This window comes from Euprymna scolopes, chromosome 41, assembly GCF_053919585.1.
Source record: "Euprymna scolopes isolate OS-2025 chromosome 41, ASM5391958v1, whole genome shotgun sequence".
Lineage (NCBI taxonomy): Eukaryota > Metazoa > Mollusca > Cephalopoda > Sepiida > Sepiolidae > Euprymna > Euprymna scolopes.
This window is the reverse complement of record NC_136522.1, coordinates 6,167,222-6,181,899: the sequence shown is the minus strand read 5'-3', so window position 1 is coordinate 6,181,899 and position 14,678 is coordinate 6,167,222. Positions and strand designations below refer to the sequence as shown.

General features: G+C 33.2%; 1 protein-coding gene across 1 annotated transcript in view; it reads left to right on the top strand.

The window, feature by feature from the left end:
- The window catches only part of LOC145266319 (integrator complex subunit 15-like), a 39,476-nt gene that overhangs the window by 20,361 nt on the left and 4,437 nt on the right, over positions 1–14,678 (top strand). The window contains exon 6 of the mRNA XM_080121878.1: positions 5,419–5,458. Within this exon, the coding sequence (XP_079978004.1) occupies positions 5,419–5,458 (40 nt within the window). The remainder of the gene's footprint in view (positions 1–5,418; positions 5,459–14,678) is intronic.

Below are 14,678 nucleotides of genomic sequence, written 5' to 3'. Positions count from 1 at the left end.
ATATGTACGATTTGCGAACGGACGTCGTGTCTATCTTTTATTTGAGCGACTTTTATTTTATAAAATTCCCGCTATTCTGTCTTCTCGCGTGTTTGTTCGTGTTTATTGTATAAAAGCAAAACTAAATCGAAAGCGAAGTCAGGTTTTCGGCCTTTCGTGCCGGCACATCCATTAAACAATCAGCTTTGATCAATCTGGGGGAAGCCCCTCATATCAGACAATTGCTATTCATTTGGATACTCCCATTTTTTATGGGGAGCTGGTTTTCCCCAACGTCTTGGGGAAACGAACAAGCTTAACTGGCTTGCAGCCAAAGTTAAGTGCGTGATGTTTACGCACCTGTGTCAACTCACTTAACGTTTTAATCGTTTAATTTCAACGATTCTCACTTCCTCTGCCTTCTTAGCGTTGTGGGAACGTATCACTTTTTTCCCCCTTTTCTGTCTTCGCTTCAAGGCTTCGGCTTTGAGCCTACCTACCTACTAACACTTTTTTTTTTTCCTACACACACACCGACAAACACCCAGGCAACGCTAGGCATCCCCGCTAGTCTAATATATAAAAGGACAAATGGGTGTACGTGTTTGCGTATGTACTTTTTGCGTCAAGGTTCTCATGTCGGTTAGATTCTGGGAGAAGTTTTCTTATACTTCCTAGATCGTAATATCTCAGATTCGTAAATGGATATTGTCTCTATCGTCGTGTCGGCTGTTTGTTTGTCTTTTTCGTATAAATAAAGCGAAACTATCTGAACGCAAATGCCTGGCCCTCGAACCAGGTAGTATCTTTTTTGTAATTCGTCCTTGGTCAATGTAGGGGAAACCCTTCATGCTGAGACAATTACTATTTATTTGGATACAGCCAGAGTGCCCCCTTTTTTGGGGGAGCTGCTCCCCCCCCCCATTAAAAACGACCTTTTGGGGTGGTTTAAAAGCAACGCCATTTTTGCACATCATCTTTTTGATTGACTTTGTTAAATTTGAACATGTGGTAAGGGTAAGATTTTCTTTCACTTTCTTTTCTGCCTTTGCGTCACGGGTTCAAGCCTGCCTACTCACTACCAATATTTTTATTTATTTTTTTTTAACACCTCCAAACACCCGGACAACGGCAGGCACCCAGGCTAGTTACTTTATAAAACAATGGACATGAAAATTATTTTATAAATGTCGGCTATGAAAGAACTGATGACACCACACTCTATGGCAGGCACGACAGGAAGACGAATGAACACATTTCTAAAGAAATGGCAGAAACACTAGAGGAAGACCTCCAATCTGTAGTGGAATGGGGACAAAAGTGGTTGGTCGCGTTCAATGCTGCCAAGACTAAACTAGTTTCATTCAATAATTACAAGAAACCCTCTCTACCACCCATAGCAATGGCCAACGACTCTTTATCTGAGAGTCCATCTTTCAAACTCCTTGGCCTAACGTTCACAGGAAACATGAGTTGGAACAATTACATTGAAGGCATTGCCAGAGCCGCTGCAAGAAAGGTGGGCTCTCTCTACCGTGCTAGAAAACTACTAACACCCGAAAGTATCCTGTACCTCTATAAGGCCACCATTCGCCCATGTATGGAGTATTGCTGCCACATCTGGGCTGGTGCATCTGCTACTAGTCTCTCGCTCCTTGACAAGGTTCAAAAGAGAGTCGCAAACCTGAACTGTCATCTAAGCTTCAGCCTCTGTCCCATCGACGAAATGTTGCCTCCCTCTGCCTTTTCCACAAGTATTTTAGTGTTGAATGCTCTGACGAACTGCAATCACTTGTGCCCCCACGACGTGAGCACCCTCGACAAACCCGACAGGCTGCTAAATCCCACCCCCACACTGTAGAGATCCCTAGATGTAGAAGATCTTTTTACTCCAATAGTTTCTTCCCGGGAACCGCTAGACTCTGGAATTCCATTCCAGGTCCCTGCTTCCCCAACAGTACTGACGTGCAGAAGTTCAAGTGTAATGTGAACCGACATCTTGCTTCCCAAATCCCTACATAGTACCCCAGTAGTTGTTGCCCCTGATAGTAGCCCCCTACACCAAAGTGGCAATTTGCCTTGTTTGGGGTGAAAATGTAATAAAAAAAAAAAGAACTGTCCTTAGAACGAGGATTTTTTTTTGAGGTTTGAACTTTTTTAGTGAGGAAGCTGAGATAAGATTTTTGTGGTGAGAACGATACAAGATTTGTCTTTATTAATCCTACCAGTATTTTTTAGTTTTATTTATTTTGAACAAGGCATATTGCGTCTTGGACATAAGCGTCTATGATTTGAAACCATGTCTCACTGCTGCTGCAATCCTCCACCTGTCTAAGAGCCAAGTATGTCCTAGGATGGAGCACTATTTCCACATCTGGGTAGGAGTTGCTCAAAGGTACATATCTTGCCTTGACCGAGTGCAAAACCGGCTTCGAAACCTAGTAGAGGATGCCTTTTTCTCTTCCCTGCAACCGCTTTCCCACAGAAGAGACGTTGCAAGCCTCTTTCTGCTCTATCATTATTTTCATGGTAAGTGCTCGTCTGAGCTTCAATCTGAGCTCCCCCCTCTACCAAACTTTCACAGAAAAACACTTGTCTAGCTACAACCACTATCAACAATTTCCCCATTCTTTATCTGTGCCTAAATCTAAACAAAGATTCCATGAACAAAGTTTCTTTCCTAGAAATGCGCACCTGTGGAGCTCTGTTTCGCTGGCCTGCTTTCCAGCTGACCATAACATGGTCGTCTTCCAAGACTAATATGAACAAGTTCCTGTTGAGCCGTCCCCGTAAATAATCAAATTCTCAATTTTCACCCCTAACGATTATTCTACTGTTGCCTCAGTGACCACCGTACACTCACTAACCCTTATCCTCGAATGGCCTCTGGCCTTAATAAGTGATAACTCCCTTATAAAAAAAATAAAAATAAAGTTTTAGGATAACTTGTAGACATGGTGGCTAGAAAGAAAATGTCCATTAAGTTTGAGTTTTACAGCCACTATCAACAATATACCAAGGAAGAAGTAGTGGTGGCTGCCATGAATAAAATCACTCCTCTCCCTCTCTCTAAAAAGAATACTTTCCTTGCACCGACAGAACTCTCCAATGACAACACTCATTTAGCTACAACCACTATCAACAATTCCCGCTCCCCCCCACTCTCTACCTGTACCTAAATCCAAACGCAGATTCAATGAACAAAGTTTCTCTTTTAGAACTACCCACCTGCGGAACACTGTTCCACTGGCCTACTTTTCCAGCTGGTTATAACATGGGCGTCTTCAAGTTTAATGTGAACAAGTTCCTGTTGAGCTGTCCTCTTAAATAATCTAATTATATCAAATTCCTACCATTAACAATTGCTATACTGTTGTACTGATGATAACCCTTATCCTCGAGTGGCCTCTGGGTCTTGATAAGTGGTGACTCCCTTGTAAAAAAAAAATAAATAAATATGTATAAAAACTGAAAATGAAAGGAATTCTTACTACGCATACAAATTATAAATTTTGATTGTTTGTCTGGAAAATTTGCTTTGTTCAAAAAGAAGTGTATTTTCGTATTGAATAACAAAGTTCATCTTTTGAACATTTTCATCTCCAACCATCAATTGGCTGCGAATAATGGTTCCATGCACATGGTAAATTCCAGATTTCATACCTCCAAGGATTTGCTATTAACCGATACTTGGCAATCCATTGAATCGTTTCGAAATTGTCAGACAACTTCATGACAAATTAGAGTATTGTTATTTTTTCAGTCCGCCTTAAATCATTGTCATAAACATCATTTACAAAACTTGTTAGATGTATTCTGAAAACTCGGCGGCCATTTTGTCTCCACATTACTGATTTAAACATTTGATAAAACCAATGTTTTCGAAAAAAAAAATTGTGGCAAATTCCACCCTTACTCCCATAATACTTGTATGTTCAGAAAAAAAAAACTCAAGGTGACTCGTATTATTTGAAATCTTCGGACTACTGTTCTTATCTTGAGTGTCATTTTTACTCCGCATACAAATTATAAAGATAATTGTAAGGAAAATTTGCTTTGTTCAAAAAAAGTGTCTTTTCATATTGAACAACAAAGTCCATCTGTTGAACACTTTCACCTCCTACCATCAACTGATTGCGAATAACGATTCAATGTCCATGCTAAATTACAGATTTCACACCTCTAAGAATAGACTATTAACCAATGATTGGCAGTCTATCATTTCCAAATTGTCAGACAACTTCATAAGAAGTAGGAATATTGTTATATTTTCAGTCTGCATAAAATCATTGTCACAAACATCATTTGCAAAACTTGCTGGGCGCATTCAGAAGAACTTGGCAGCCATTTTGTTTCTTCACTGTTCTGTCTACATAATGCCAGCTTCAATTTGGGAAGTCTGCCGTCGTCTTTGGTTTTCCATTTTGACCCAGATCCATAGTCCATGTTGGATCAGGTTACAGAGAATGCTTGCTTATCTTCTCGACATTGATGCGGCCATTTTAATTTTTAATTTTCGTTTGCACGTCTTTTAAAATAAGATTTTACTTCTAAGGGAGGTAATTGTCTGTATTTTTGAGATGAGGTGTTTTCATTGATTGAGATTGTCGGACTGACTTCCTCATCTTGGTTGTTATTGTCACAACGTTTCGGCCGTTTTGCCCTCCGGACTTCGTCAGGTGTTTTGTATCGAACTGGGGAACCGTTTGTTAGGAGTCTCGAACCCAACCCTTTATTATTATTACGGGGGTACTCGGCCATATGTCCTAGTGGTCCTAGATGTTGTATCAAAGTTTACAGTTACCCAAAGGTGCTGAGTTCAATCCTGAACGAAGGCAGTGAAAAAGTTACATTCAAAACAGAGAGTCAGCAACTATGTCCCAAAGCCTAGCTGGAGTCCGAACACGGTACCCCCGTAATAATAATAAAGGGTTGGGTTTGAGACTCCTAACAAACGGTTCCCCAGTTCGATACAAAACACCTGACGAAGGCCGGAGGGCAAAACGGCCGAAACGTTGTGACAATAACAACCAAGATGAGGGAGTCAGTCCGACAATCTCAATCAATTCTAAGGGAGGTAACTCTTTTTTTAAAAAATATTTTTCACTTAAAATGAGTTATTCCTCTTGTTTATTATTATTATTATTATTATTATTATTATAATAACCTGGTTCAACAAATGAGAATTGGCGAGTCAAAATCAAAGGTTGATTTTTCAGATTAAATGCTGTTTAGTTCCAACTATAAAAAATTGATAATGCCTACAAAAAAATTGATCTATAAATATTTGAAGATGTTAAACCGTTAAAAACTTTTCATAGAAGTTGATTGAATTCGGCATTATCTCCAAAATGGGTTGCTATGCCATAAATCAAAGCATCCAAACTGATTTTTTTCCAAAAATATTAAATAAAACTTTATTTTTTTTGTTTTTTCCAGCTCAGTTAACTGAAATTCTCCAACTTTTACCAACCAACAGGTAAGAACTCCTTTTTACTCTCTATCAAATCGAATGATATTATTTATGATTTCTGGCTGACCAATAATGATAAAAAAAAAAATTAAAAAAAAGAAAATCTGGTTCAAGAAGGCTTTGATCACTAGATTTTGAAGCATGTCAATGCAGAAAAAGGGTATTTTTAGCAGTTCCTCTCCAAATGTGGCTGGTCCTGGATATGACCTTAAACTATATTTAATGGCTTGCAGGCTTTCGGGAGTGTGGAGCCACCCCTTAATTGCCATTGCTCCCAGGTCCACTCTGACCCAGAGTGGTAGTACCTGTTAGTGTCCCAACTATGGGTTGAATAGAAACCGACTTGAAAAAAAAAAGCAAATATACTCTATTAAAAAACTTTTCTTCAAAATCACTGGATTTGGCATTAAATAACCTGAAAAGGGTTGATATGCCGTAAAAAAAAAACAACCAACCAACCAAACAAATGTGGCAACAGGATTCCATCTTAGGATGTAATTGGGTCTTATACGGGTAGATGATTTCGTCAGGTGTGAAATACAAAGTGCCTTCAATAAGTTTCCATACTTTTTTCGTATGGGCACTTTTATTGATAATACACACACTAGACTCTAGTCCCCTTCGAAGTAATCTCCTTCGGCTGCAATGCACTTGTACCGTTCCAACAATTCCTTGCAGGTCTCATGGAAATCCTCTTGTGTGAGGGTGTCACTGACTCTTGTCACAACCTCTTTTATTTCCTTAATTGTTTCATAATGACAGCCTATGCGGTTTTCCTTGAGCTTAGGGAATAACCAAAAGTCACAGGGAGCAAGGTCTGGACTATAGGGAGGGTGAGGAACTGTCTTGATGTCTCCCTTAGTCAAATAGTCTGTGCCAAGGATGGAGCAGCCTTAGGACAAACTTTGCACAAATCTCCTGCATCTTCAGTTCCTCGTGAATAGTTATGTACAGTTCCCACACTGACATCAAACTGTGTATTTATTGTCTCTATAGACACACAACAGTTCTTATCCATGAAATTCTTTATTTGGCCAATCAACTCTGATGTTCTGACTTCCTTACTCCTCCCACACCTCTTACAGACTGCCTGCCCTCCTTGAATCTCATATGCCACTCTGAACTGATGCTGGGTTCATGCAGGATGGTCCAAAAGCAGTCTAAAGCATTCCATACATTTGTGTCATCTTTTTTCCAAGTTTAAAACAGAATTTAAACTGCTTATCAATCTTCTAAAATGTCCTCATGTCTAGATTGCATTTTAGAAATTCACCAGCTGTGACAATCGGGCTTTAGTAGTGTGTATTTTAATTCCTGTTGAAGCTGTTCATTTGAACCTGAAATCATCAAAATTAGTCAGTCGTCTCATTAGATGTGTAGAAATAACATACTGAATTTTCAAGAGTCTACGACAATTTTAAATGCCTGTACGGAAAAAAATCTGGAAACTTATTGAACGCACCCCATACCTTCAATGTTCAGAAACTGATCACCTGGAACTGTAGCCGTTACTTTACCACTTGGATGTGTTTTTTTTCCCAAAGTATTCCGATTTGAATTGGCACACTCTTCTTTGATTGGAGGGATTGTGACTTGCTGCATTACTGATTGGCTGGCCTAAGCTTGATAGACACGGTTAATCAACAGAGAACCACATCAGTCTATATAAAAGAATGTAAGATATTAACGTATATATAGGTTTTGAAATAGTGTGAATTTTTGAGCCAGTATGCATGTATTCCGTCATGGCCTGGCGCTCTCCAGTTTACAATTTTCTTAGGGTTGTCTTGAGAATTTCTTTGCTGATATCTAGGGCGAATGACAACAGCATATTCTTTTCATTGTTTTGACTCTCGAGTGTGTATCTGACACAATTAGACACAGTTAAACAACCGAGAACCACATCACTCTACATAAAAGCATTTAAGATATCAATGGATACACACTCGAGAGTCAAAACAATGAAAAGAATATGCTGTTGTCCTAGCTCCGATGACGATTTAGAAACTGATCTTCATGGAACCCCTACCTGTGTTATTGACGTTTTCCAGTGAATTCCAGTTTGTGTTGCACGGAGAAGAGGAAAAGGAATTTGTTTGGGCCACTTCCAGAGCTAACCGATCCAACCGTCCTGGGCGTTACGATAAAGCGTATGCAGTCGTGAAGCTTTACAGAATTACGTTTTGATTACTTCCAGGGAAGTTTTAGCAAAAAAAAACTCCGACATATTTTTGTCCGATTGGTTTTGGTGGGAGAGTAAATACAAAACTGTTGAATAAAAGAAAAGGAGAAAAGGAGAAAAACTCAACATGGGGATAAATCATGAAAAATGAGAGCTTCACCAGTTTCTTTCGAGTTAACACATACTTTCCTTCTTTTTATGAAAATGTTCGTTGATCCAAATGAAACCGGTAAGTCTCTAGTTTTGATGATTAATTCCTGTGTTTAATTTGTTTCTTCTTTGTCTTTTTTCATACATCCTGTCTCCACGCTATTTCAGTTGATGAGATATTATGTTTTTTATCCTCATCACACAAAGTATCGGAAACCGTGAAAGTTGTTACGAAAAAATAGTAATTAAAAAAAAAAATGACAACCAATGAGTAAAAAAAAAAAAAAAAAAATTGATTTGAAATGGAACACATACATCAAATCTGTTGCCAATGCCGCTGGAAAAATAGTGGCATCCTTCTATCGATCCAGTAGATATCTCACTGCTGATACAATTCTCTACCTATATAGAGCTAGGTACATCCAAGGATGAAGTACTGTTGCCGCATCTGGGCAGGAGCTGCTAGAAAGCCTTATCCTGCCTTGACAGAGTTAAAAATAGACTTTGTAGCCTAGTATGGGGGGTGCCCTTTTCTCTTCCCTGCAACTTTTTTCTCACAGAAGAGATGTTGCAAGCCTGTCTCTGTTTTATTGTTATTTTCATGGCAAGTGATCGTCTGAGCTCCAATCTGTGGCCCCCCCCCTTGCTAAATTTTCATGAGAAACACTCGTCTAGCTGAAAACACTATCAATAATTTCCCCCACTCTTTATCTGTGCCTAAACCTAAACGTAGATTCCATGAACAAAGCTTCTTTCTTAGAACTGCACACCTGTGGAACTCTCTTCTGTTTTTCTGCTTTTCAGCTGACTACGATATGGTTGTCTTCAAGTCCAACGTAAACAAGTTCTTGATGAGCCGTTCCCCTTAAGTGATCCAATTTACCATATTTCCACTACTAACGATTACTATGATATTGTCCCATTGACTACTGTACACTCTTTAGCCTTATCCTTGAGTGGACTCTGGGCCTTGACAAGTGGTGACTCCTATGTAAAATAAATAAATAAATAAAATTTATTGTAAGAAGGATCTTGTAGTTTATTTGCAGCAATGTGCGAAGTGTGAAAGTGTTGCATTCGAGGGCTATGGCAATGCAGTGTACGGAACCGGTCCATGTAATAAAATAAATAACGACGACAATATTGAATGAATTCTAATAATTTTTAATTACATATATTTATTTCAAAGCATAACGATGCATTTTAAATAAAAACATTATTACTTACTTGCATGTCATGTCGGAATTAGTATAAAATCCAAAAATTACAAATACTGATTGACTAGCAGAACCTGTGGAAATTCCACAGAGGACTCATTCATATGTAATATATTGATGTTGGCATTCTGTAGATGTTCAGTGTAAATGGAGACGCTCTGATATTATTGTAGCTTTTTTGTTGAAACTGCGAAAGTATTTATCTAAGCTAGCACGGACGCCCGGTAAAGCCCGGTCGTAAAGTATGCTTAAATATGATGTTTTAATTCTTCTTGCGATTTTTATATTTTATAAAGTTGCGATTTCAAAAATAAAAAAAATATATCCATATGACTTGGATGCATTAGCTTGAATCGAAACCGAAATAAAAACTTATGAAAAAAAAAAAAAATATATATATATATATATACAGGGTGGCCGAAAAGTCCCAGGACAGTATACATGTATTTTTAATAAAACACAGTATTTTTTAATGAAACACAAAACATATATATTCAACAAAAAAAGAGAACTTTATTAGAAACAAAGCAGAAAACAACTAGAGTAATTAAGTGGTCTAGGGGATCAGTATGTTGGCCCTCGTTGTTCTTGCGCAATTCTATTCGTCTCCAGGTTCTTTGTGCCATTTTTTTTAGAGAATTCCTTGATACGCTAGCAAAAGCTGCAATCAATCATATTTAACAGCATTAAAATATTAAAAATAGAGTGTCCTGGGACTTTTCGGCCACCCTGATATATAAAATGAAAATTACAATTGAATTTACTTTTCGGCCAGTGTCCTGGGACTTTTCGGCCAGTGTCCTGGGACTTTTCGGCCAGTGTCCTGGGACTTTTTGGCCACCCTGTATATAAACTTGAGTTCCTTCAGCCATAATACTTATGAAGAATGCTTGATAAAATTATTTATAAAAAAAAATAGATGACTTAAGTGCCATCAGCTATGTTGGAAACCAAAACTTATGAAGAATTCTTGATAAAATTATTTATAAAAAAAAAATAGATGACTTAAGTGCCATCAGCTATGATGGAAACCAAAACTTATGAAGAATTCTTGATAAAATTATTTATAAAAAAAAAATAGATGACTTAAGTGCCATCAGCTATGATGGAAACCAAAACTTATGAAGAATTCTTGATAAAATTATTTATAAAAAAAAATAGATGATTTAAGTGCCATCAGCTATGATGGAAACCAAAACTTATAAAGAATTCTTGATAAAATTATTTATTACAAGAAATGGAACTACTGAGCTTCAGTCTATGGTCCCCCCTCGCCAAACCTTCACAAGAAACACTCGTCTAGCTGAAAACATTATCAATAATTCCCCCCCACTCTTTATCTGTGCCTAAACCTAAACGTAGATTCCATGAACAAAGCTTCTTTCTTAGAACTGCACGTCTGTGGAATTGTCTTCCGTTTTTCTGCTTTCCGGCTGACTACAATATGGTTGTCTTCAAGTCTAATGTAAACAAGTTCTTGATGAGCTGTTCCATATGTCATCAAATTTACCGAATTTTCATTACTAATGTTAGTATATTGTCCAATTTTTACTGTACACTCTTTAACCCTTATCCTTGAGTGGCATCTTGGCCTTGATAATGTGGTGATGCCTGTGTAAAAAAAACAAAAAAAACAAAAAAAAACATAACAATTAAACGACTCTGATGTAAGCGTGACACAGAAAGTATATATAGACTAAAAGACCGGTTGGAACTATTTTTTTACAATGTGAAATGGTGGAATTTTTAACTGGAAGCAGGGGAGATAAGTCAGTTTGTCATACGGAATTAATTTTTTTTTTTTTTTTCTGGTATTTTAAGAAACTATTTAAGAAAAAAAAATCACATGAATCCAAATGATAGCAATTTATTTAAATAATCCAAATTAATTAAAAGACACAATCAAACATGTGTACATATTGACCATTCAAAAATTAGAATTATTTGGTCAAATTGATACAGTTACCTCTCCTTGATTTTGAGGACTCTTCAAAAATAAACAAATACGATAAAACTACGTTATCGATAAATTTTATTTCTTTTTGTAATTATTTTGGTGCTTCTACAAAATTGGGACGAGATTTTCAGAAATCGTGACACTGAATTTCACATGAAAACAATAGTATCTACGTATTCCTCGTTTTAAGTAGCAACACAATTATGTACTTAAGTGTCGTGTTGAAATTAGAAAAAGAAAATACTATGATGGAGTAAAAAAAATGATGGTGCTTCTTGTGGGGGACCCATTGCGCAGTTTATATACCGGTTTTATAGCTGGATTCCCTCTTTGTAAACCTCGTGTAGGATCCGGTTATCGGAATAGACTGTGTGCATAAACCAGTTACTGGAATAGGCTGCGTGTTACAGATGATTATATAAAAAACTTACGAAAGTCGATAAGGTAGAAAATTATTTATTAACGAAAAAAAAAAAAAGAATTTGATGAAAAAAATCGTAAGACACAGGAGAGTTCAAAAGGGAGGTAATTTTCTGTTCAAATTAAACAAAGATTGCAGCAATTTTTCATCTGCCAACACAAAGTTGTTTTTTTTTTTTTAATAATTCATTAATATTCAGGTAATTTCGGCTGCATAGTTTGGAAGCTAACATTGTAATTTATTAGAATTGAAAAAAAATCGGTCGAAACGATTGTTTTTTTTATCTGAGAACTTTATTTATCGCCTACAAAATCTCGTCCCAATAGTGTAGAAGTGCCATAGGAACATGTCTTTTAATCTGACATGCATTTAAGCAAACCGCACACACATCCATGCATACACCTTTTAAACAATGCATCAGTTGTCGCCCTTGTGATAACCTCCGCTTTACCCAACAGGTGGCGCTCTCCACTTCCCTCTTCCATTTTCTCTCCCTCTTCTTTCTCTTCCCAATCGAGACATGTTTTCCTTCGATTCGAACCTCCAATGTGAGTGGCACCCGAATCACGTCCACACCTTGACAGGGCGTTACCTTGTTAAGGTAAATTCTTACACACACAAGGAACTTTTAACGTATACTACGAACTATCGTATTAATACACGCATGCACACACTTCAACGAACATTCTGACTTCATACATGTGCGTGTCATGAGCTCATACTTACAACAATTAACTCATGCATGAGATATATATATATATATATATATATCATATCATATGATATATATATATCATATCATATGATATATATATATATCATATCATATGATATATATATATATATCATATCATATGATATATATATATATCATATCATATGATATATATATATATATCATATGATATATATATCATATCATATGATATATATATATCATATGATATATATATATATCATATGATATATATATCATATCATATGATATATATATATCATATGATATATATATCATATCATATGATATATATATATCATATCATATGATATATATATATATCATATGATATATATATCATATCATATGATATATATATATCATATCATATGATATATATCATATCATATGATATATATATATATCATATCATATGATATATATATATATCATATCATATGATATATATATATCATATGATATATATATATATCATATGATATATATATATATCATATGATATATATATATCATATGATATATATATATCATATGATATATATATATCATATGATATATATATATCATATGATATATATATATATCATATGATATATATCATATGATATATATATCATATGATATATATATATATATCATATGATATATATATATATATCATATGATATATATATCATATGATATATATATATATATCATATGATATATATATATATATCTCATATGATATATATATATCATATCATATGATATATATATATATCATATGATATATATATATATCATATGATATATATATATCATATCATATGATATATATATATATCATATGATATATATATATATCATATGATATATATATATATCATATGATATATATATATATCATATGATATATATATATATCATATCATATGATATATATATATCATATGATATATATATCATATGATATATATATATATCATATGATATATATATATGATATGATATATATATATATCATATGATATATATATATATATCATATTATATGATATATATCATATCATATGATATATATATATATCATATCATATGATATATATCATATCATATGATATATATATCATATCATATGATATATATATATCATATGATATATATATATATCATATATATATATATCATATGATATATATATCATATGATATATATCATATGATATATATATATCATATGATATATATATCATATGATATATATCATATGATATATATATATCATATGATATATATATATCATATCATATATATATATATCATATGATATGATATATATATATATCATATGATATATATATATCATATGATATATATATATATCATATCATATGATATATATATATATCATATGATATATATATATATATATCATATGATATATATATATATCATATGATATATATATATATCATATCATATGATATATATATATATCATATGATATATATATATATATATCATATGATATATATATATATCATATGATATATATATATATATCATATATATATATATATCATATATATATATATATCATATATATATATCATATTATATATATATATATCATATGATATATATATATATCATATTATATATATATATCATATCATATGATATATATATATCATATCATATGATATATATATATCATATCATATGATATATATATATCATATAATATGATATATATATATCATATCATATGATATATATATATCATATCATATGATATATATATATCATATCATATGATATATATATATCATATCATATGATATATATATATATCATATGATATATATATATATCATATGATATATATATATATCATATGATATATATATATCATATCATATGATATATATATATCATATCATATGATATATATATATCATATCATATGATATATATATATCATATCATATGATATATATATATATCATATGATATATATATATCATATCATATGATATATATATCATATATGATATATATATCATATCATATGATATATATATCATATCATATGATATATATATATCATATCATATGATATATATATATCATATCATATGATATATATATATCATATCATATGATATATATATATCATATCATATGATATATATATATCATATCATATGATATATATATATCATATCATATGATATATATATCATATCATATGATATATATATATCATATCATATGATATATATATATATATCATATGATATATATATATCATATATATAGCATATGATATATATATATAGCATATGATATGATATATATACAGTGATGATCATATTTATTGGCACGGTAAAATAAAAGTTAAATTTTGTCTAATAAATTCTAAAAAAGGGATTAAATTGAAGAAAATAACAAAGTATATTATGTATTTTTAACTGGCCTTTCCGATGCAGCAATCGGATTTTAGAAAAAATAAATAACAAAGGAACAACGAACATAATTGCAAAAAACCCTTGTTCAAAATTATTGGCACGGCTTTG